Source organism: Emys orbicularis, chromosome 21, assembly GCF_028017835.1.
Source record: "Emys orbicularis isolate rEmyOrb1 chromosome 21, rEmyOrb1.hap1, whole genome shotgun sequence".
NCBI classification, from domain to species: Eukaryota; Metazoa; Chordata; order Testudines; family Emydidae; genus Emys; species Emys orbicularis.
Window position 1 is genome coordinate 7,483,697 of NC_088703.1, and position 24,171 is coordinate 7,507,867.

The window sequence follows — 24,171 nt, forward strand, 5'->3', positions numbered from 1 at the left end:
GCGCAGTATCCAGCCTGTCTGACTCATGAAAAATACCTCCCTACCAGCCTCTGCTTAAACCAAAACCCATCAGAGAAAAGACTTGCAGAGAGCTGTGAAGGGCGTTGGCCTCTCCTGACAAGGGTGACAAGATTAAGACATCTCCATTAACATACAGAATGAAGAACAGAGACAACTCCCCTCGCCTCATCTGCATGAGAGATGGGACAGGGAGACATCTCAATTTGCATACAGAATGGAGAACAGAGAACCACACTGAATTCTGGGACCAGAAAAGCAGGGACGCACTGCATCCTGGGAATCTCTGCTCCAGATGTTAATGAACCTACACCTGCATACATCCAGCTCAGCAATTATCAGACCAATTCTAGTAATAAATCCTTGATTGATATCCAAAATACCGAAGCAGCCTAGTTGCATTGGGAGCTCCCTGGAAGAAAACCCCACCCAGAGCCAAGAGTGATCAGCTCCTATTGTCTAGCCTAAAGAAAACCCTTGAGTCATCAGCTTACTTATAAACAAATCTAGTGTTCTCCCTTCAACCATTGAATTTTCTCTACAAAAATCCCTACTCACCCTCCAGTAAGTGTTCTGATGTATAGACCCAAACTTTGCATCAGTTCCACTGGGCCTCCATCTCCTGACTGATCATGCTGGGGGCTCTGCCTGTCTCCTGCCCTCGGGAACCTGAGCTACCGCCATCACCTGGGAACCCCGACCAGTTCAAGCTTGAGGGAGCAGTGAGATCCCCTTCTTTCTCTCTCTCTGTTTTCCTCTCTACCTTAGGTATTAACCTTTAATAATGTATGTTATGGTGGTTTAGGCTCCTTGTGTAGTGATCACTATTATTAAATAAATAACTTGTATGGTTAAGCTGGTTGCTTCTCTCTCTCTTGCTGAACTTTACTCTTTTGTGTTCTTAGCTTCCCCCATTTATTCTACAGCAACGCTTCTTTTACCTAAGCTAAAGATCCCTGCAGCGTCCAAATACTGTGGGGTTTGCTCATCAAGTAGGTTACTGCCAGTACAATTGTGATGTGAGAGTGGGGATAGGGACGTGCTGAATCTGGGTCGCATAAGGGTGACAGCTTGAAAGTGCTTCTTGACCCAGTCCATGGAGCCCAGGGGCATATAAGGGGAGGCAGCTTGAAAGTGCTGCTTCATCCAGCCCAGTGAGTCCAGAGACATATAAGGGGTCAGCTTGAAAGTGCTGATTGACCCGGTCCACTCAGATTTGCTCTGTTAATGTATGTGTGGGTGTGGGTGTGTTCATCCGGTTCTGGGTCTGGAGGAACCCAGCCCTGGGGAATCTAGGTCCTGCAGGATCGCTCCATTGGGAGGGGATGTGCGGAAGGGAGAAGTAGAGCTCCATATGAAAACACAAGTGACACAAGCAGTACATTGATAGAATTACAGACCCCCCCCCCGAAGAGTAACCCGAATAAATGAGCGTACCCCAAAGTAAAGGGCAAATCTGGTAACACAACCGCCATACACTTTGTGACTACCTGGTGGGCCGCCGAGAGCCCAAACGGGAGCACCCTGAACTGGTAGTGCTGGCCACTGACCACAAAACGAAGAAAACGTCTGTGGGCCGGGATAATGGGGATAAGAAAGTACGCATCTTTCAAGTTGAGGGCGGCGTATCAGTCCCCTGGATCCAGGGAAGGAATGGTGGTGGCCAGAGAGACCATGTGAAACTTCACTTTCCTCATGAATGTGTTGAGGTCTCGCAGATCCAGGACAGGCCGGAGCAGGAGTAGAACCCCTTGCCCCTGAACTCCTGAGGAACTGCCTGTATTGCCCGTAGAGCGAGGAGCGATTGCACCTCTTGCAAGAGGAGTTGTTTGTGAGAAGGGTCCCTGAAGAGGAACGGGGAAGAGGGGTGGGAGAGCGGGAGGGAACAGAATTGGGTCGAATATCCCATCCCTACCATGCTCAGGACCCAGCGATCTCACGTGATCTTGGACCAAGCACGGTAGAAGCGGGAGAATCGATTCACAAAGGGAGGGTAAGGATCTGAGTTCAATACTGATGCTCCGTCCTCGGGCGCATTTTCAAAAGTTTGGCTTAGGCCTAGGGACTGTTTGGCCGAACCCCAGCCTTGGCCTGAGGAGGACTGTGGTGGGCGCCTCCTATTATTCCTGTCCAATCTCCTGGACGAGTCTCACCTCAGAGGCCCAGAGTAGAAGTGCAAGGGGGGCTGAGGCTTAAATGACTTTCTTTGGGGTGCAGGGATGTGGATACCCAGAGACTTTAAAGTTGCCCGCGATTCCTTAAGGCTGTGCAGGCGAGAGTCTGTATTTTGGGCAAACAGGCCTGCATGGTCAAAGGGGAGGTCCTGGATCATATTCTGGACCTCAGGTGGTATCCCCGACACCTGCAGCCACACGTTGTGTCTCCTTGTAATGGCAGTGGCCACAGTACAAGCCGCCAAGTCTGCCGCTTCTAACGCGGCCTGGAGGGAGGTTCTCAAGACCACTCTGCCCTCCTCGAGGGGCGCGCTAAACTCCTTGCACGAGTCAGCAAGGAGCAACTCCTGGTATTTTGCTAATGAGCTCCAGGAATTGAAAGCATAGTGGTTGAGTACCACTTGCTGGTTGGCCACTGGAAGCTAGAGTCCCGTGGTCAAGTAGGCCTTCGGCCAAAAAGGTCCAGCTTCTTAGCACCCCGTGACTTTGGGGCGGGACCTGGCTGCCCCTGTCGCTCCTTATGATTTGCCGCATCAAGCACCAGAGTACCCGGTTGGGGTGGGTGAAAAGATGTTCGTACCCTCTCTGCGGCAAAAAATAGCATCTCTCCACCCCTTTAGCAGTGGGTGGTATCGAGACTGGAGTCTGCCAGAGCACCCTAGTAGTGTTCTAGATCGTTATTATCAGGGGCAAGGCCACCCTAGAAGGACCCTCCAGGGCAAGGATGTCCACCGTCGGGTCTGACTCCTCCGTGACCTCCTCTGCCTGGAGATTCAGGTTTAGGGCCACCCTCCTGAGAAGGTCCTGGTGTCCCCTGGTGTCTGTCGTCCGAGAAGGAGGAGGAGGAGGCCCGTGGGACCAGGTCTTCCTGCCTTTCTGGATCTCTGCAGGCTAGGTCGGGTGCCTTGGTCCTGCTGTAACAGGAGGTGGCTCCAGTACAGTTGGTGGCACTGGTTCTGGTGCTGCGCCTGAGCGTGACGGCCCAGAGTCCCTGTCTCGTGCGGGCTCCTCAGGAGCCCTGGGGGTGAGGCGAGCCACTGACACTGCTGGGGGCCTGACCCTGAGTCTGATGATCGGTCCAAGGAGTCCAAAAGGGCCATTGTACCTGGCCCTGCCACTGGGGTGGCCAGGAGACCGCCGGTGCCGATGAGTCCACGGCTCTGGAGTGCCAGTAGCGGGAGCGGTACTGGCTGTGTCAAGAGACAGAAGACTCAGCATCTGACTCGGACGAGTACTCGGTGCCCGACCACGAGGGAGTGGAGTGCGACGGTTCCGGGGAGCGGTACCGTGGTGATGGTGAGCGGTGCCGTAACGTTATGGGCTTGTCGCGATGATGAACCAGGGATGGTGCTGCCATCAGTGCCACAACTGGTGCCGGAGCCATATGCAGCGCCTCCATAGATGCTGCAGCCGGTGCCATCGTCAGTGCTGCTGATGGTGCCTGAGCTTGTGGTGCTGGAGTTTGCACCTGCGAGGCCAGGGACTGCGCCATCATGGCAGTAGGTCCTGCGCTGCCTCATTGGTGTCTGGCATGGAGGGGACGTCGAGCTCTTCCTTCAAATCTTTCCGAGTCGGGGAGTCCACCAGCACCAGACTCGCCGAGCCTCCGGGGCCAGAGTCAACGGCGCTGGGTCTTGAGGTTGAGACCGTGGGTGTCCCGCCACAGGATGCACCCCACTGGAATCCTCTCGTGGCTTCTTGACGGGGGAACGACCCCTGTCCGCCTTCTTTTTCTTAGGCAGCCCCGGGGACTCTGAGCGGTGCCGCCTGTTAACACTGGCCTTACGAGCAGGGGAGCGGAGCCAGTGCTCCTTGCAGGAGTCCTTTCTCGGTGCCGGGACATCCAGCACCGAGGCCAGGGCACTTCACACCGATGATGCCGGTGCCATTTCGAGTGCCGGCTGGGGGCGGAGAGCCGACTCCATCAGGAGGAGCTTTCAACGATAGTCCCGCTCTCTCTTAGTCCTGGGTCTAAAACTCCTGCAAATTGGGCACTTGTCTGTCTGATACTGTCTCCTAGGCACTTGAGACAAGGAGCGTGCGGATCGCTCGTGGGCATAGGTTTGGCACACCTCTTGCACACCTTAAACTCCTGTGACCGAGGCAGGCCCAGGTGCCTGGGGAAACTGGGGTGGGGGGAAAGCCCCCAAAGTCAGCCCAACTTACTAGAAACTACTATATAACTAACTATTAACTATCTACAACTAAGAAAAGGGAACCACTAGTAGGCACTTGCGAATGCAAGAGACTCAGCTGCTCTAACGACCATCACTGGCCGTAAGAAGGAACTGAGCAGGCGGCGGGTCGGCAGGGACCTATATACATTGCCATGAAGGCGCCACTCCAGGGGTCTCCACAGCCGACCCGACGGGTACCGCTAGGGAAAAACCTTCCGACGATCGTGCATGCGGCACGCAGACCTATTGGAATGCACATGAGCAATCACTCAAAGACGAACATAGCACCTCCCACTGACAGGTCCAAACAGACTCTGCAACAGCCTGTTAGGGGTTCACTCCCTGTCAATTAATCGCAGTTAACTCAAAAAATAAATCGTGATTAAAAAAATTAAATTGCAGTTTTAATCACACTGTTAAACTATAGAATACCAATTGAAATGTATTAACTGTTTTGGATGTTTTTTTATGTTTTCAAATATATTGATTTCAATTACAACACACAATACAATGTGTACAGTCCTCACTTTATATTATTACAGTTAAAGTTGTTTTTTCCAGCATGTTGGGGCAATAGGGGATGCCGGTAAATGAAAAATGCCGGTTAACTAAGAGGGAGGGAGTTTGGGTGCGGGAGGGGGCTTGGGGAAGGCATTTGGGGCGCGGGATGGAGGGTGGGGTGCTGGATTTGGGGGCACTCACCACGGGTGGCCCTAAGTGGTGTGCTGGGGCACTGGGGCCAGCACTGCATGTGAAGGGAGAGTGAGCCCCCATCCCGCTCTCTGCAGCACAGGCATATAGAACTGTGTGGGGAAAATGGGGTCAGCACTGACACCATGGGAAGAGCGACACTTACTGTGACCACAAACCGGCTCCCTGCAGTACAGGCCCTTAGAATCATGCTGGGGCACTGGGGTCAGCGCTGACTCAGACAGGAGAGCTGGGTCTGTGCTGAAAGCTTCCCAGCCCGATCCCTGAACCACCCAGCCTGGAGCTCGGTGCCAACATGAGGGGCAGACGGGCATGATCTCGGGGTGGATCCCACACAGCTTTGCAGTGGAGGTGGGGGGGCAGTGCAGGCTGGGGGTGTCTGTCTCTCAGCGCTGACTCAGACAGGAGAGCTGGGTCTGTGCTGAAAGCTTCCCAGCCCGATCCCTGCACCACCCACAGTGACGTGATGGATGCAAGTTACCTGTGCACACAACACTAGCATCTTCTCTGTGGGTACAGTTATTGTCTCCCCAAGGCCGAGCCCTGCAATCGGAGAGGGCAGCTTCTGTCCCTGAGCAGTTGACGTCATCCAGCCAGATAGGGTCAGATCCTTTCCCAAATCGAGCCCCTCCTGGGGCTGATAACGCCATCCCACAGCCCAGCTGCCTGCACACGACTCCGGCATCCTGTAGGTCCCAGCTGTCATCACACACGGTTCCCCACTGCTGGTTGTGAAGCACCTCGACCCTCCCAGCGCAGCGACTCCTGCTGTTCATCAGTCGGATCTGAGCTGGTTCTGAGATGTCTGAGTCTGCAAATACGCAAGGAAATAAACACTCAGGGAAGTTCCTGTGCATCTGATCTCTCGTGTGGCTGGGGAACATAGCAATCTGGCAATGCAGAAACCTGGCTTAGCCTGAACTTCTCAGTGTGCCTGTGGGGCAGCAATACAGACAGTCACACGTGGTGGAGGAGAGCCCCATTAGAAGACTGGACCTTGAGGATGCACAGTCAGATGGCTGAACTAGCTAGAGGTAAGCAAGGTGGGAATGAGCTCTCCCCTGACAGCTAGTGATAAGCTGGGGACGGGAAAAGGCTTCAGGACCAGACTGTATTTACATGAACAAACTCTCTCTGCCTAGGTATCCAGCAGACAGAGCTGTGTTGGCTGGTGCTGGGTTACAATCACTGTAGTACCTGAATGCAGGGGTTGGTAAAATGTTGTTGTCCTGATTGTGTGAGTAAAGGGCAGCAGAACAGTGCTTAGCCTGCGCGGACTGAGGGGTCACCCACAACTGAACTGAACTCACTAACCAGGGGGCTCAGACACCAGACCCCTATCAAGAGTGAGAGGGGGTGGAGATGGGTGTTCCTCCTGAGGGGTGTGGGCTCTGTGTAAGGGGTCTAGACATGGTTTAATCTGCCCCTCACCACTCCTGAAAGATAGAGTTAATTAAGGCTCCATTAGGAGTCTTTTCGGTATAAGTGATCACTAGAGCTGAAATCACCTGCTGTGAGACAGTGTTTCTGCCCAGCCTGCTTCATAAGAACATAAGAATGGCTGTACTGGGTCAGACCAAAGGTGCATCTAGCCCAGTATCTGTCTACCGACAGTGGCCAATGCCAGGTGCCCCAGAGGGAGTGAACCTAACAGGCAATGATCAAGTGATCTCTCTCCTGCCATCCATCTCCACCCTCTGACAGACAGAGGCTAGGGACACCATTCCTTACCCATCCTGGCTAATAGCCATTAATGGACTTAACCACCATGAATTTATCCAGTTCTCTTTTAAACTCTGTTATAGTCCTAGCCTTCACAACCTTCTCAGGTAAGGAGTTCCACAAGTTGACTGTGCGCTGCGTGAAGAAGAACTTCCTTTTATTTATTTTAAACCTGCTGCCTATTAATTTCATTTGATGACCCCTAGTTCTTGTATTATGGGAATAAGTAAATAACTTTTCCTTATCCACTTTCTCCACATCACTCATGATTTTATATACCTCTATCATATCCCCCCTTAGTCTCCTCTTTTCCAAGCTGAAGAGTCCTAGCCTCTTTAATCTCTCCTCATATGGGACCCGTTCCAAACCCTTAATCATTTTAGTTGCCCTTTTCTGAACCTTTTCTAGTGCCAGTATATCTTTTTTGAGATGAGGAGACCACATCTGTACGCAGTATTTGAGATGAGGGCGTACCATCAATTTATATAAGGGCAATAATATATTCTCAGTCTTATTCTCTATCCCCTTTTTAATGATTCCTAACATCCTGTTTGCTTTTTTGACCGCCTCTGCACACTGCGTGGACATTTTCAGAGAACTATCCACGATGACTCCAAGATCTTTTTCCTGACTTGTTGTAGCTAAATTAGCCCCCATCATATTGTATGTATAGTTGGGGTTATTTTTTCCAATGTGCATTACTTTACATTTATCCACATTAAATTTCATTTGCCATTTTGTTGCCCAATCACTTAGTTTTGTGAGATCTTTTTGAAGTTCGTCACAGTCTGCTTTGGTCTTAACTATCTTTAGCAGTTTAGTATCATCTGCAAACTTTGCCACCTCACTGTTTACCCCTTTCTCCAGATCATTTATGAATAAATTGAATAGGATTGGTCCAAGGACTGACCCTTGGGGAACACCACTAGTTACCCCTCTCCATTCTGAGAATTTACCATTAATTCCTACCCTTTGTTCCCGGTCTTTTAACCAGTTCTCAATCCATGAAAGGACCTTCCCTCTTATCCCATGACAACTTAATTTACGTAAGAGCCTTTGGTGAGGGACCTTGTCAAAGTCTTTCTGGAAATCTAAGTACACTATGTCTGCTGGATCCCCCTTGTCCACATGTTTGTTGACCCCTTCAAAGAATTCTAATAGATTAGTAAGACACGATTTCCCTTTACAGAAACCATGTTGACTATTGCTCAACAGTTTATGTTTTTCTATGTGTCGGACAATTTTATTCTTAATTATTTTTTCGAATAATTATAATTTGCCCGGTACAGATGTTAGACTTACCGGTCTGTAATTGCCGGGATCACCTCTAGAGCCCTTTTTAAATATTGGCGTTACATTAGCTAACTTCCAGTCATTGGGTACCGAAGCCGATTTAAAGGACAGGTTACAAACCTTAGTTAACAGTTCCGCAACTTCACATTTGAGTTCTTTCAGAACTCTTGAGTGAATGCCATCTGGTCCCGGTGACTTGTTAATGTTAAGTTTATCAATTAATTCCAAAACCTCCTCTCGTGACACTTCAATCCATGACAGTTCCTCAGATTTGTCACCTACAAAAGCCGGCTCAGGTTTGGGAATCTCCCTAACATCCTCAGCCCTGAAGACTGAAGCAAAGAATTCATTTAGTTTCTCCGCAATGACTTTATCGTCTTTAAGCGCTCCTTTTGTATCTCGATCATCAAGGGGCCCCACTGGTTGTTTAGCAGGCTTCCTGCTTCTGATGTACTTAAAAAACATTTTGTTATTACCATTGGAGTTTTTGGCTAGCCGTTCTTCAAACTCCTCTTTGGCTTTTCTTACTACATTCTTGCACTTAATTTGGCAGTGTTTATGCTCCTTTCTATTTGCCTCACTAGGATTTGACTTCCACTTTTTAGAGGAAGTCTTTTTATCTCTCACTGCTTCTTTTACATGGTTGTTAAGCCACGGTGGCTCTTTTTTAGTTCTTTTACTGTGTTTCTTAATTTGGGGGATACATTGAAGTTGGGCCTCTATTATGGTGTCTTTAAAAAGCGCCCATGCAGCTTGCAGGGATTTCACTTTAGTGAAATCAGCACTGAGGTTTCCCCACTAAAAGCTGACAGTCACTGAGAGCTGGGTGGAACCTCAAGAGAGCGACCTGCAGAGGTCACAGTAGAGAGGCCGGGGCGGCAGAAGGTGAGGGCCAGCAGAGTGGTGAGTGGCTGGCAGGGCAGCTGCCACTAGAGTAAGCACCCAGACAGCAGAGCGAGCCAGGCGCTCTCCTCCCCGCCCCCATGGTGGGAAGTGAACTCACACAGGTGCACCTCTGAACTCTGGGTCTTCACTAACCAAGGACAACCACTGTGAGTGAGGTGTTGTGGAGGGAGAAGGGAGGGGCACCTTAAAGGAACTAAGAACCTGAGGCAAAAGACACTGCCCAACATACTCTGGGGGAGGTGTTTTGCTCATGGTTTTATGTTTATAAATTCTGTTTCTGGCGTTTTCCCAAGTTAATGCCGGGGACCTTCCCTCCTTTTATTAAAAAGTTTTCTTTCTGCACTGAGACTCTGTGCTTGCAGGAGGGGACGTTTTGCCTCGTACAAGCACCCAGGGGGTGGTGTGTAATTGTCTGTTTACTGGGTGGGTGCTCAAGCCGGATCTGTGTTATATTGCTGGAAAGGAACCCCTAGATATTGATGCCACTGGCAGAAGGGTTACATAGATATCAACTTGTGACATACACAAAACAAGAAGACTCCTCCCACTGACATGCAGCCACTTCTGGGGTAGGACAGGGCAGCTGAGAAACAGGACAGGGAAATATGTAGGCTGTGTAGGGCAGGAAGTGAGGAAGAATTGCGTCTCCTGTGTCCAGCTATGGGGAAGTTACAACTTCAGGACTAATTTCCTGAAATGCAAATCCACCGGAACACAGTGATTAGGAACCGGACTCTTGAGAAATTGGCCCTGGATTTTTAGTTTGAGTGAACGGCTCCAGGTGCCGTTGACACCAAATGCAGGGATGCCTAGAGTTCTACAGGGATCCCCTGGGTGAGATATATACACAATAGCTCACCAAAGGTGGTATGTGAGGTCTCTACCAAGAGGGAGCAGCCCGCTGGTCAACCTAACGGGGGCAAGTTGTTTGTATGGGATATAACTGAAGAGAGATGTAAAATACAGAACATGACGCTCCAGAAGTGTTGAAGTGAAGCTTGTCACCTGCACCATGGCAATCCCTTCGGCTGAGCCAATCAGCACATAGAACAATGCACAGCCGTGGAGACAGGCTATAGTCACTGTCTGGGCCTAGTGTGGGCCTGAGAATTTACAAAGACAAAGGACCCTCAGCACAAGTCTCAGAAGAGAGACCTCCTCTGGGAAGAGACAATGGTCTGTACCTACAAAGAAAGAGGAGAGGGGACAAGAGCTCCCTTTCACCCAGGAGGCGGCTGACAGTGTTTGTCTCAGTAACAGGAGATCACAGCCAAGCCTGGAGTAAAACCCTGGAAGGACTGTGGGGTGAGCGTTGCTCTACCAGACCGAAAAGTATCTCGTTCAATGAGTCTAGGCTCTAGTCAGTGTGGTATGATTTTATCAGCCATGGAACCATTTCTTTCCAACCCTTCTCCTTGGTACCCCTCGAATCTCTATGCTCTGTGAAATCACTTGTCCTTGGTGTGACTATGAAGGGATCTAGGGCTATGCATTGACTGGGGCAGAGATGGGAGGTGGAGCTGGTCACCTTGGGACCCTGTTCCTTTGGGAGCAGCAGATCTGTGACTGCTGTGAATGCCCAGCGGGACAGGGACAGGGTGCTGCAGGGAGACGCTTGGAGGGCTGAAGGGTGAAGTGTGTCTATTGCTGACCTCGACAGCGGTCACCTCCCTCCCCAAGGCCTAGAGGGCAAGGCTTGTGTGGCTTGTGGCTGAGGGAGTCGGGGAGCTGCCCCCCAGTGGGCACAGACAAGGCTTCCTCATGCTAGGGGCCCATGGCACCACACTGGGGCATTAAGGCCAGCACAACTGCAAAAGGAGAGCACCCCCTACTGACACCCCCCTACCTGCAGAAAAGGCCATTAGCACCATGGAGGGGCAATGGGGTCAGCGCTGGCCGAGACAGGAGAGCTGGGTCTGTGCTGAAACCTTCCCAGCCCGATCCCTGCACCACCCACAGGGATGTGATGGATGCAAGTTACCTGAGCACCGAACACCGGCATCTTCTCCATGGTTACAGTTATTCTTTCCCCCAAGCCAAATCCTGCAATCGGAGAGGGCAACTTCTGTCCCTGCGCAGTTCACGTTATTCAGCCAGATACGGTCTGACCCTCGCCCAAATCGAGCCCCCAGTGGGGCTGATAACGCCGTCCCACAGCCCAGCTGCCTGCACACGACTCCGGCATCCTGTAGGTCCCAGCTGTGATCACACACGGTTCCCCACAGCTGGTTGTGAAGCACCTCGACCCTCCCAGCGCAGCGACTCCTGCTGTTCACCAGTCGGATCTGAGCCACTTCTGAGATGCCAGCGTCTGCAAACACCCAAGGGAATAAACACTCAGGGAGGTTCCTGTGCATCTGATCTCTCGTGTCACAGGGGAATGTAGCGCCTCCCGCTAACGGATCTGACCGGTCTCTGCACACAGCAACTGCCTGTCGAGGGCTCCCCACCACTGACCAGGCTAATCACTTGGGCAATGTTGAAGTTTGTCCACTGCCCCCCCACGGCCAGCTGTCACCTAGCTAGGCTGTCACCCAGGGCCGGCTCCAGGGTTTTGGCCGCCCCAAGCGGCCAAAACCCCCCCCCGCCCCAAAAAAAAAAGCCGCGATCGCGATCTAAAAAAAGCCGCAATCGTGATCTGCAGCGGCAATTCGGCGGGAGGTCCTTCACTCCCAGGCGGAGTGAGGGACCGTCCGCCAAATTGCCGCCGAATACCTGGACCTGCCGCCCCTCTCCGGAGCGGCCGCCCCAAGCACCTGCTTGAGAAGCTGGTGCCTGGAGCCGGCCCTGCTGTCACCTAATTAGGGAGACTAGACGGCAGTCTGACCTACTGCTCCCACTAGAGCACTTAGAAAGATCACCCCCAGCACTGCTGGCAGGAACCTCCTGGGGAGCAGATTTACACGCTCACTCCTGGCGCTGGTATTCGCTCCAGTGCGATACTGTGCAGTGCTGTGGGGCAGACGCTGGCATAAGCATTTTGGTGACTGGGAGCTGAACACAGTCACCGGTGTCATTAGTGGTTGCCTTAGCCTGACATCAGCATCGAATTTACATGTGCTGGCTCCATCGCTCCCTGAAAACGTCACCCAGAGTCCATCCCCCTTAGAACTGCCTGGAGCGCAGGGACGCCTGGCAGGAACCTGCTGTGCACCAGGCTGACAATGGTTCTGACCAGGGCAGAGGCAATGCACACTTCCTACAAGCAGATCGGCCCCTCCTGAAGCAAACACCTGCCCCTGCGGTTCCTCCTGACTTGCCATGACTGACTTAGTAACATCGTTTTGTGGCAGCCATTGCTGGACTCATGTCTAGTGCTGCCAACCCAGTACCAGTCTCAGATGAATGATGGCAGAGCTGGGCTGACAGCTGTGTCCTCACAGAGGGGCAGCAGCTCTGGGATAGAGAGACTGGCGTGCTGATGGATCTGCCCATTTACAACCTGGGACGCTGATCCTGGGCTGGGCTTAATGGCTGAACAAGCTAGAGGTAAGCAAGGTGGGAATGAGCTCTCCCCTGACAGCTCTGTGAAATCACTTGTCTTTGGTGTCACTATGAAGGGATCTAGAGCTGTGTCTTGATTGGGGCAGAGATGGGAGGTGGAGCTGGTCACCTTGGGACCCTGTTCCTTTGGGAGTATTAGATCTGTGACTGCTCTGAATGTCCAGCGGGACAGGAACTGGGTACTGCCAGAGGACCCTCAGAGGTCGGAGGGGTGAAGTGTGCCTATTGCCAACCTGGAGAGAGGTCACCCCCACACACAAGGCCTAGAGGGCATAGCTTGTGTGGCCTCTGGCCGAGGGAGTCGGGGAGCTGCCCCCCAGCCGGGCACAGACAAGGCTTCCTCATGCTAGGAGACCATGGCACCACACTGGGGCATTAGGGCCAGCACAATTGCAAAGGGAGACGCCCCCTAATGACACCCCACTACCTGCAGCACAGGCCCCCTAGCACTCCACTAGGGCACTGGGGCCAGCACTGACATCAAGGGGAGAGCGTGAGCGTCCCCTACTGATCCCCCAAACCGCTCCCTGCAGCACAGGCCCATAGAGCTGCACAGGGGAATTGGGGTCAGCACAGACTGAGAGGAGAGTGCTCCCTACTGGAACTGCCATATTGCTCCCTGAAGCACAGACCCCAAGCACCATGCTGGGATCAGCACTGGGTGTGAGGGGACAATGCCCCATAATGAGCTTCCCATCCTGCTCCCTTCAACGCGCAGGGTGGTAGATGAAGGTTACCTGAGCACACAACACCGGCATCTTCTCCGTGGGTACAGTCATTCTCTCCCCAAGGCCGAGCCCAGCAATTGGAGAGGGCAGTTTCTGTCCCTGCGCAGTTGACTTCATCCAGCCAGATATGGTCAGATCCTTGCCCAAAATGAGCCCAGGCAGGGGCCGATAACGCCGTCCCACAGCCCAGGTGCCTACACACGACTTGAGCATCAGTTATGTCCCAGCTGTCATCACACACGGTTCCCCACTGCTGGTTGTGAAGTACCTCGACCCTCCCAGCGCAGTGACTCGGGCCATTCACCAGTCGGAGCTGAGCCACGTCTGAAATGCCGGAGTGAGCAAACACCCCAAGGGAATAAACACTCAGGGAGGTTCCTGTGCATCGGATCACTAGTGACACTGGTGAACTTAGGGCCTCCCACTGACGGGTCTGAACAGCCTCTGCAACAGCCTGTTAGGGGTTCCCTCCCTGTCAACTAATCGCAGTTAACTCAGGTGATTAACTCAAAAAATTAATCGTGATTTAAAAAATGTTCAAATATATTGATTTCAGTTACAACAGAGAATACAATGTGTACAGTTCTCACATTATATTATTACAGTTAAGGTTGTTTTATCCGGCATGTTGGGGCAATGGGGGGTGCCGGTAAATGAAAAATGCTGGTTAACTAAGAGGGAGGGAGTTTGGGTGCGGGAGAGAGTGCGGGGCTGGGGGGTGGGGCGAGGAAGGGTGTGTGGAATACAGGCTCTGGGAGGAAGTTTGGGTGCAGGAGGGGGCTTGGGGCAGGCTGTTGGGGCGTGGGATAGGGTGCAGGGTGCCGGATCCGGGGGACACTCACCTCGGGCAGCTCCCCGCAAGTGGTAACTTGTCCTGGTTGCTCCTAGGTGGAGGCAAGGCGGGCAGCTTGGTGCACTCCCTCTGCCTGCAGGCGCCGCCCCCGCAGCTCCCATTGGCCGTGGTTCCCAGCCAATGGGAGCTGTGCAGCCGGCATTGGGGGGGCAGCACGCAGAGCCGCCTGACGTGCCTCCACTTAGGAGTAGCCAGAGCCCGGGACAGGTCGCCGCTTGCGGCTAGCCATCCGAGGTGACTGGCCCCCGGATCCAACACCCCACACCGTCTCCCGCCTACTAAGCCCCCTCCCACACCCAAAGTCCCTCCCAGAGCCCTCGCTCCACACCCCGTCCTGCGCCTCAACCCCCTGTCGACCCCGCGCCAACAGGACTATAAACTGGCATTTCAATGAAGATCAGAAATGCCGATTTATAGAGCTTTCCAGTTGGTGAAGTGCTGGAAAAAACAGCTTTTACGGTATTTTGGATTACAAATATTACCACTGTAAAAATGGTAAAAGAAATAGTATTTTTCAGTTCACCTCATACAAGTACTGTAGTGCAATCTCTTTATTGTGAAAGTGCAACTTACAAATGTAGATTTTTTTCGTTACATAACTGCACTCAAAAGAAAAAAAAAACAATGTAAAACTTAGAGTCTATACACATCCTCCCAGTCTTACTTCTTGTTCAGGCAATCGCTCAGACAAACAAGTTTGTTTACACTTACGGGCGATAATGCTGCCTGCTTCTTATCTGCAATGTCACCCGAAAGTGAGAAGAGGCGTTTGCATGGCACTTTTGCAGGTAGCATTGCAAGGTATTTACGTGCCAGATATGCTAAATATTCACATGCCCCTTCATGCTTCTGCCACCATTGCAGATGACATGCTTCCATGCTGATGATGCTCATTAAAAAAGGAATGTGTTAATTTATTTTGTGACTGAAATACTTGGGGGAGAATTGTGTATCTCCTGCTATGTATTTTACCTGCATTCTGCCATATCATTCATGTTACAGTAGTCTCGGATGATGACTCAGCACACGTTGTTCGTTTTAAGAACACTTTCACTGCAAATTTCACAAAACACAAAGAAGGTACCAATGTGAGATTTCTAAAGCTAGCTACAGCACTCAACCCAAGGGTTAAGAATCTGAAGCGCCTTCCAAAATCTGAGAGGGACGAGGTGTGGAATATACTTCCAGAAGTCTTAAAAGAGTAACACTCCAATGTGGAAACTACAGAACCTGAACAACCAAAAAAGAAAATCAACCTTCTCCTGGTGACATCTGACTCAGAGGCTGAAAATGAACATTTGTTGGTCGGCACTGCTTTGGATCGTTATCGAGCAGAACCCATCATCAGCATGGACGCATGTCCTCTGGAATGGTGGTCGAAGCATGAAGGGACATATGAATTTTTAGCGGGTCTGGCACATAAATATTTTCCTACACCAACTACAACAGTGCCATGTGGGCAGGGCCGGCTCTGGCTTTTTTGCCGCCTGAGGCAAAAAAGTCTCCCGCCGCCCGCCCCCCCCCTGCCCCCGGCGGGGAGCGCGGCAGGGGAGGGCGCTGAGCCCGGCCGCGGGCCCGCTCTCCCCGACCGGCCGAAGCACCGGGAGGAGGGCGGAGAGCCTGGCTGGGGCTCCGCTCTCCCCGGCGGCCGGAGCGCCGCGGGGAGGGCGGTGAGCCCAGTCACGGCCCCGCTCTCCCCGGCGGCCAGAGCGCCGGGAGGAGGGCGGAGAGCCCGGCCGGGGCTCCGCTCTCCCCGGCGGCCAGAGCACCGGGAGGAGGGCGGAGAGCCCGGCCGGGGCTCCGCTCTCCCCGGCGGCCAGAGCGCCGGGAGGAGGGCGGAGAGCCTGGCCGGGGCTCCGCTCTCCCCGGCTGCCGGAGCGCCGCGGGGAGGGCCACAAGCCCAGTCGCGGCCCCGCTCTCGGGCCGGAGCGCCGCGCCGCGCCGCCCCCCTCCAGGTGCCGCCCCAAGCACATGCTTGGTGGGCTGGTGCCTGGAGCCGGCCCTGCATGTGGGTGCCTGTTCTCTCTTCCAGGTAGCATTGTACACAAGAACCAAGCAGCATTATCTCCTGCAAAGGTAAACAAACTTGTCTGTCTGAACGATTAGCTGAACTAGATGTAGCACTGAGTGGACTTGTACCATCTAAAATTTTACATCGTTTTATTTTTGATTGCAGTTATTATTTGTAAATCATTCTACATTTGTAAGTTCAACTTTCCTGATAAAGAGATGGCACTACAGTACTTTTATGAGGTGAACTGAAAATACTATTTCTTTTGTTTGTTTTTTACAGTGCAAATATTCGTAATCAAAAATAAATATAAAGTGAGCACGGTACACTTTGAATTCTGTGTTATAATTGAAATCAATATATTTGAAAATGTAGAAAAAATCCCCCCAAATTGAAATAAATGGTATTCTATTATTGTGTCAAGGGGTGATTAATTGTGCGATTAATCATGATTAATTATTTATCTCACAATTAATCACGATTTTTTTAAATAACTTGCAGCCCTACTCCCCACCACTACCATGCAGCCACCTGTGGGGTGGAACAGGGTAGATGAGAGACAGGGCACAGAAACTCATGGGCTGTGTAGGAGAGGAAGTGAGGAAGAACCCTGTCTCCAGTCACAGCAGTGGGGCATATTACAGGTTCATGGGTAATTAGCTGCGATGTAAATCACCTGGAGTGATGGGGATAGGAACCCCACACTTCATAAAAGGATCCCTGAGTAGCTGCAGGATCCATTCAACCCCAAATCCCACAAATGGGATTTACGGTTACCCAACGCCCCATTGTGCTGTAGTGGAGCAGGGGGATCAGAGCGATCAGCGACGGGGAGGGTCTCTCACAGAGGCACACATACTGCTCCCTTCAGCGCAGGCCCTACGTGGTGTGCTGGGGCACTGGGGCTGGCACTGACTGCAAGGGTAGAGCGCCCCCTACTGAGCCCCCATCCTGCTCCCAATAGCACAGGCCTGTAGAACTGTGTGGGGAAAATGGGGTCAGCACTGATACCATGGGAAGAGCGACACTTACTGTGACCACAAATCGGATCCCTGCAGTACAGGCCCTTAGCCCCATGCTGGGGCACTGGTGTCAGCGCTGACTTAGACAGGAGAGCTGGGTCTGTGCTGAAAGCTTCCCAGCCCCATCCCTGCACCACCCACAGTGACGTGATGGATGCAAGTTACCTGAGCACACAACACCGGCAACTTCTCCGTGGGAACAATCATTCTCTCCCCAAGGCCGAGCCCTGCAATCGGAGAGGGCAGCTTCTGTCCCTGCACAGTTGACGTCATCCAGCCAGTGACGGTCAGATCCTCGCCCAAATCGAGCCCCTCCTGGGGCTGATAACGCCGTCCCACAGCCCAGCTGCCTGCACACGACTCCGGCATCAGTTATGTCCCAGCTGTCATCACACACGGTTCCCCACTCATGGTCGTGAAGCACCTCGACCCTCCCAGTGCAGTGTTTGGAGCCATTCGCCAGTCGGATCTGAGCCAGTTCTGAGATGCCTGAGTCTGCAAACACCCCAAGGGAATAAACACTCAGGGAGGTTTCTGTGCATCTGATCTCCTGTCGCTGGGGAACGTAGCAATCTGACCGGTCTCTGCACACAGCAACTGCCTGTCAAGGGCTCCCCACCACTGACCAGGCTAATCACTTGGGCAATGTTGAAGTTTGTTCTCTCCCCTCCCAGCCAGCTGTCACCTAGTTAGGCAGACGGGACGGCAGTCTGACGCACTGCTCCCACTAGAGCACTTAGAAAGATCACCCCCAGCACTGCTGGCAGGAACCTCCTGGGGAGCAGATTTACACCCTCACTCCTGGCGCTGGTATTCGCTCCAGTGCGATACTGTGCAGTGCCGTGGGGCAGACGCTGGCATAAGCATCTTGGTGATTGGGAGCTGAACACAGTCACTGGTGTCATTAGTGGTTGCCTTAGCCTGACATCAGCATCGAATTTACATGTGTTGGCTCCATCACTCCCTGAAAACGTCACCCAGGGTCCATCCCCCTTAGAACTGCCTGGAGCGCAGGGACGCCTGGCAGGAACCTGCTGCGCACCAGGCTGACAATGGTTCCGACCAGGGCAGAGGCAATGCACACTTCCTACAAGCAGATCGGCCCCATCCTGAAGCAACCACCTGCCCCTGCGGTTCCTCCTCACTTGCCACAACGGACTTGGCAACATCATTTTGTGGCAGCCATTGCTGCACTCGTGTCTAGTGCTGCCAGCCCAGTACCAGTCTCAGATGAAGGATGACAGAGCTGGGCTGACAGCTGTGTCCTCACAGGGGGGCGGCAACTCTGGGATAGAGAGACTGGAGTGATGATGGATTTTCAGAAGTCCTAACTTGTATCTGCCCATTTACACCCTGGGACGCAGATCCTGGGCTAGGCTTAACGGGCCCCTGACTGGACTGGCCAGAGGAATTGCTGCAATGCAGAAACGTGGCTTAGCCTGATCTTCTCAGTGTGCCTGTGGGGCAGCAATACAGACAATCACACGTGGTGGAGGAGAGCCCCGTTAGAAGACTGGACCTTGAGGATGCATAGTCAGATGGCTGAACAAGCTGGTGAGCAAGGATGGAATGAGCTCTCCCCTGACAGCTAGTGATGAGCTGGGGAAGGGAAAAGGCTTCAGGACCAGACTGTATTTACAAGAACACACCCACTCTGCCTAGGTATCCAGCAGACAGAGCTGTTGTTGGTTGGTGCTGGGTTACAATCACTGTAGTACCTGAATGCAGGGGTAGTTAAACGTTGTCCCGATTGTGTGAGTAAAGGGCAGCAGAACTGTGCTTCCTCTGCCCTGACTGAGGGGTCACCCACAACTGAACTGAACTCACTAACCAGGGGGCTCAGACACCAGACTCCTATCAAGAGTGAGAGGGGGTGGAGATGGGTGTTCCTGCTGAGGGGTGTGGGCTCTGTGTAAGAGGTCTAGACATGGTTTAATCTGCCCCTCACCACTCTTCAAAGATAGAGTTAATTAAGGCTCCATTCAGAGTCTTTTCGGTATAAGTGATCACTAGAGCTGAAATCACCTGCTGTGAGACAGTGTTTCTGCCCAGCCTGCTTCAGCACTGAGGTTTCCTCACTAAGAGCTGACAGTCACTGAGAGCTGGGTGGAGACTCAAGAGAGCGACCTGCAGAGGTCACAGCGGAGAGGCCGGGGGAGCAGAAGGTGAGGGTGAGCCGAGTGGTGAGTGGCTGGCAGGGCAGCTGCCACTAGAGCAAGCACCCAGACAGCAAAGCGAGACAGGCGCTCTCCTCCCCACCCCCACACTCAGGTGCACACAGGTGCACCTCTGAACTCTGGGTCTTCACTAACCAAGGACAACCACTGTGAGTGGGGTGCGGTGGAGGGAGAAGGGAACGGCACCTTAAAGGAACGTTTGGTTGCTGGACTCAAGATCCTGAGGCAAAAGACACTGCCCAACATACTCTGGGGGAGGTGTTTTGCTCATGGTTTTATGTTTATAAATCCTGTTTGTGACGTTTTCCCAAGTTAATGGTGGGGGGCTTCCCTCCTTTTATTAAAATGTTTCTTTCCTGTACTGAGACTCTGTGCTTGGAAGAGGGGAAGCTTTGCCTCGTAGAAGAACCCAGGGGGTGGTGTGTAATTGTCTCAGGTTACTGGGTGGATGCTCAAGCGGGATCTGTTATATTGCTGGAAAGGAACCCCTAGATATTGAACCCAGCCCTGGTCGCTTCCGACGTCACTGGCAGAAGGGTTACATAGATATCGACTTGTGACATACACAAAAGAAGAAGACTCCCCCCACTGACATGCAGCCACCTCTGGAGTAGGACAGGGCAGCTGAGAAACAGGACAGGGAAATATGTAGGTTGTGTAGGCAGGGCCGGCTCTAGGTTTTTTGCTGCCCCAAGCAAAAAAAATGTTTGGCTGCCCCCCCCCCCCAGTCCTGGGCTCTCCTCCCCCCCCCCCCCAACTGCACCCTCCTGCCGCCCCAGCCCTGGGTCACTGGTAACTCGCTCCCAGGGCGGGTCATTCAGCAGGAATTTTGGATGTGCACAGAACACAGACAGGATTGGTTCCCATATGGTTACAGAACTGCAGTAAAGTGGAACAATTTTCAGCTTGTGTGACTGGAGGATATCTGGATGCATATTATAAGACTGTCCTACATAAACGAGGAACAGTTGAGGTGCCTTTATTATTCTTTTGTTCCATTCTTTGTTTCTATGGGGAATTTGCCAATGCAATATCACTGTCTTCCTTTTAAACAAACAAACAAACAAAAAGGCAATGGCTGTTGAAAATAGCAATTCCAGTCCTAATAACCACTGGGAAGCATTTCTTGCTCAGTTTATTCTACTTTTTCTACAGCAAGTTACAGTGGATCAGTATATTTGATTTGGGAGAAATGAAGTAACAGCTGCCCAAATTGAGCTTGAGCACTCCTGAATTTTGAGGGTGTTCAAATCTGGAAGGCAGGTGCTAGATTCTGTTAGGCCCAAAAATATGAAGTATAGAACATTGTTTGGCTAGCTTAGCCAAAGTTAGGCTAACAGTAGTTGCTGGGCCATTCCTGTCTCTCTGTGAAACCTGAGGACATGCTTGCTTGAGCTGCAGAGAACAAGATAAGAGGGGGGGGGCGCATTCTTGTACCAGAAGTGCTAGGAACAGTTTGTTTGGACAGATGGAAACTTGCAGACTCCACTTCCTGTTTCTGTTCTTCATCTGTTCTTAACTCCCTCCTTTCTCCTAGTTTCTGGTGCATGACAACAAAGCTGATAAGAAGTTGCTGAGGCATCACGAATTGTTTGTAGTGTCAAAGAAGATAGATATGCATGAATATTAGAAGCTTTCTAACTAATAAAGGGGGGTTGGGTAGTTTTAACTATGACGCGACGGAACTGTCTATATAACCCTACTAGTTGTTAAAACCGGGGCTGGTTCTCTCTGGAGACGGGCCGCTCTCTATTGTTGTGTGCACTCCTCAATAAAGAGCTTGTGTTTGGACCTTGCTGGTGTTGCCTGTCTCTCTGCGGTCAGACAACGAACCGTGCCGTCTGGGTTCGAGTCCCCGACAAATTTGGCGACTCCGCTGGGACTCGTCTGACTCTCCGGTGCGGGATCAGACTCCGAAGCAACGCAGCGCGCATCCTCCAGCTTCGAGGAGCCTTGCCTGGTAACCTGATCCCTGCGTCGGTGATAAGGCGAGTCCTGTGAACCAGCTGAAGCCCGTAGAAACCCAGCAACGTCCACCTACCCGTTGAGTAGGATCCAGGTCTTCGGGGTTCGAGTCCCTGGGGAGGTCAGGTCTTCGGGGTTCGAGTCCCCGGGGAGGTAAGCGATCGCCAGATATTGAGAGGTAGGGTTAGAGTCCCTGTTCCATCTCAATTGGGGTTAGAGGCCCCGGATTGGGGTTAGAGGCCCTACAGTCTAAATGGGACAATTTGGCAGTAAATGCCCGGGGGACGCCCCGTTGTCTCTGGTACTCAGAGATTGGAAGGAAATCTCTGGAAGAACCGGTTTGACTAAATCTAAGATGAGAAATTTATGCCAAATTCAACGGCCTTCCTTTACTGCTCATTTGTCCCCGACTAAAGATTGGCCAAGCTGCGGAACCTTTTCTGCAGACAGGATGAATTCCTTGAGGGATATTTTGGTTGATCTTAGACCGGGACAAATGGATTATTTATTTGTATGGTATAACTATAAACCAAAAGAAAAACTGCTTTTGGCCCCAGCTGGCTGTGAAAAAATATAGACAGAGGCAAACCAAAGGCAATACAAGTTACAGTGCTGAGATTACATTTGCAAAGCTTAACTATCCAGTGAGATCCAACAGTCTGCCTTTGAGACCCTGGAGCTGGCGTGGTTTGGGGACGCTGTGAAGAAGCCACAGGCAGCCGGCCTGGACTGGAATCTCTGAAAGAGATGCCGCAGGAGACCCCAGGGTGTAAAAGAACAGCCCTCCCAAGAGTGGAAGCAAGTCAGAGATTCTGGACAAGCTGTATACAGGATAATCTCCCGTCCACCTCCCCCCCTTCTCTGGACGTTATACAAAGACGTGGCCAGTCTGGACGTACGTGTGTGAGTATGAAAGTGTGCCCACTCTCATCCGCAGTAAGTCTGAGAACTGGAGAGGGGTTTAGCATTCCTTTCTCCACCCCGGTTGACTGGGAAGGGTGTCAGGTAGATCTACCCCAGTCGTAGCAGGACTGGGCAATAGAGAAGTTGGAGAAAAGGGAAGAGTTGTGTCCTTGATAACTAGAATTAAGCAATTAAGAGCATAGATCATGAACCAGGCAGCAACTCAAACCTACGCCCAGGGCAAGTTGCAAGCCTTGAGACAGGACGTCCAGGCAGAAAAGTAAGCACTGGCTAAGCAAGTACCGGTCCTTCAGGGACTTGTCAGAATTTAACCATTTGTGTTTGCATATGCTGTAACAGCAGTGTGTTTGCCACAAGAGAAAATTGAATAGTTAAACGCCAATGGGCCATGCGTTTTGCCCAAGTGGCAAGCCTCACGAGGGAGGACTCGGGTAGCCTTGTGAGTAAGAATGTTTAAGAGAAGAGACCAGGAAGGGTGGGGGCTAGTTGAGAAGCCCACCCTCCTAGCTAAATTGATAGTGGAACAAGCCGGTGCCCATGGAAGGGACGGTTCAGCGAGAAAAGCAGGATCGGGCCCAAGCGGGCAGGCAACAGAGAGAGAGATTAGAAAACAGGTTGGAAACTTTAAGGGCATAGTGGAAGAAAAGGAGTAAGTAATTATAAGCATGGCTATTTCAAAACCCCAGGACAATAATTGGAATGGTAAAATCTGAGTTGATTGGGTGTCGTTTTGGGCGACAAGCAAGTGATTTAAGAAAAGAGAGTGAGAAGTTAACTCTGTAGTTGCTAGAGGGAATTAAGCAGTGAAACTTGGTAAGAAAGTCTGTAAGTAATCCAGGCAAGAGGTTATTTATTCGACTATGAATAATTTAGTCGAATTTGCTGAAGAACACTCCTGCTGTGTACAATCTGTATTTTATAAGTTTGAGATGAATTGGTATTGTTTAAAGTTGCAAAACTGAGAATACTTTTGCCAGACACAGGAAACTAGTGTTGTTTAAGGTATTTAGCATTTAATCCTTAAGGTGACTTAATGCTTTACAAGATTTAAAATGCTTTAAATAAAGACCAAAGGTTGTGGCTGCAGCAGGGTAGTCAAAGCCAGGAGAATAAAAGATTTAAATGTGGGTAACAAAATAGCAGATAAAAGATCTGGTAAAGAAAGAGAAGGACAGTGCCCCTGGCTCTGTGTGGTCGAGCTGTCACTTTGCTGTGGGTGCATGGAGATTTTGTAAGCATAAAAGAAACAGTTACACCTTGTGTAGAAATTGATGTGGCTAGCGTTGTGGAAATTGAATTGTGGAGAGGATGTGCATTTTCCCCAGAACATGTGCAGTGTATATTGTAGCAGAGGTAAAAGAAATGCAAACCTACCAATATAGGTTGTGTTGTCTTTTTCAGATCACTGGGTGTTTGAAAGCAGGAGCTAGAAGTAAAAGGCAATCAAAAGTCTGGGAAAGTTAATTGTGTCCTTTTTTTAAAGTAAGAATCTTTAAGCTGTGGATAGCTTTGGATCTGGAAGCAAGCCAGAAAGCATCTGTATTAATGCAAATTATCTAACTAATAAGGTAGAAGCCACTGAAACCTGGGCTGCTTATAAAACAAATACAAGGAAATATGGGGTAATTCCTCTGTTTTGTCTAAAATCAACAAGAGTATGTGTATATAAAGGAAATATTTTAAGCAAATAATGTCTTTCAAATCATCAGAGAAAATGGATGCCAGCTGAACAGCATTGAATGTACCATGCATTTACTGGCACAATAGGAATTATGTTCTGTGTTCTATGTTCTGTCTTGTGGTGTTTGTCTTGTGGTCAGAATTGTTGTGTTTAATATTTTCATAAGACAGTCTAGTTCAAAATTAAATAGAAGGGTTAAATAAAAAAGCAGATACTTGTTTTATTCAACTTGGAATACAAAGTGTTTGGATAAATCAGGAAAAATGTGATATACTGAAGTCTAATACATTTGCTTAAGTAAGAAA

General features: G+C 51.1%; 1 protein-coding gene across 1 annotated transcript in view; it reads right to left on the reverse strand.

The window, feature by feature from the left end:
- Positions 1-24,171, reverse strand: part of LOC135893310 (deleted in malignant brain tumors 1 protein-like) — a gene marked incomplete at its 5' end in the record, with an annotated part of 69,422 nt that overhangs the window by 29,405 nt on the left and 15,846 nt on the right. Inside the window, 4 exons of the mRNA XM_065421109.1 lie at positions 5,562-5,891; positions 10,983-11,312; positions 13,243-13,611; positions 17,285-17,614. Of these exons, the coding sequence (XP_065277181.1) occupies positions 5,562-5,891; positions 10,983-11,312; positions 13,243-13,611; positions 17,285-17,614 (1,359 nt within the window). The remainder of the gene's footprint in view (positions 1-5,561; positions 5,892-10,982; positions 11,313-13,242; positions 13,612-17,284; positions 17,615-24,171) is intronic.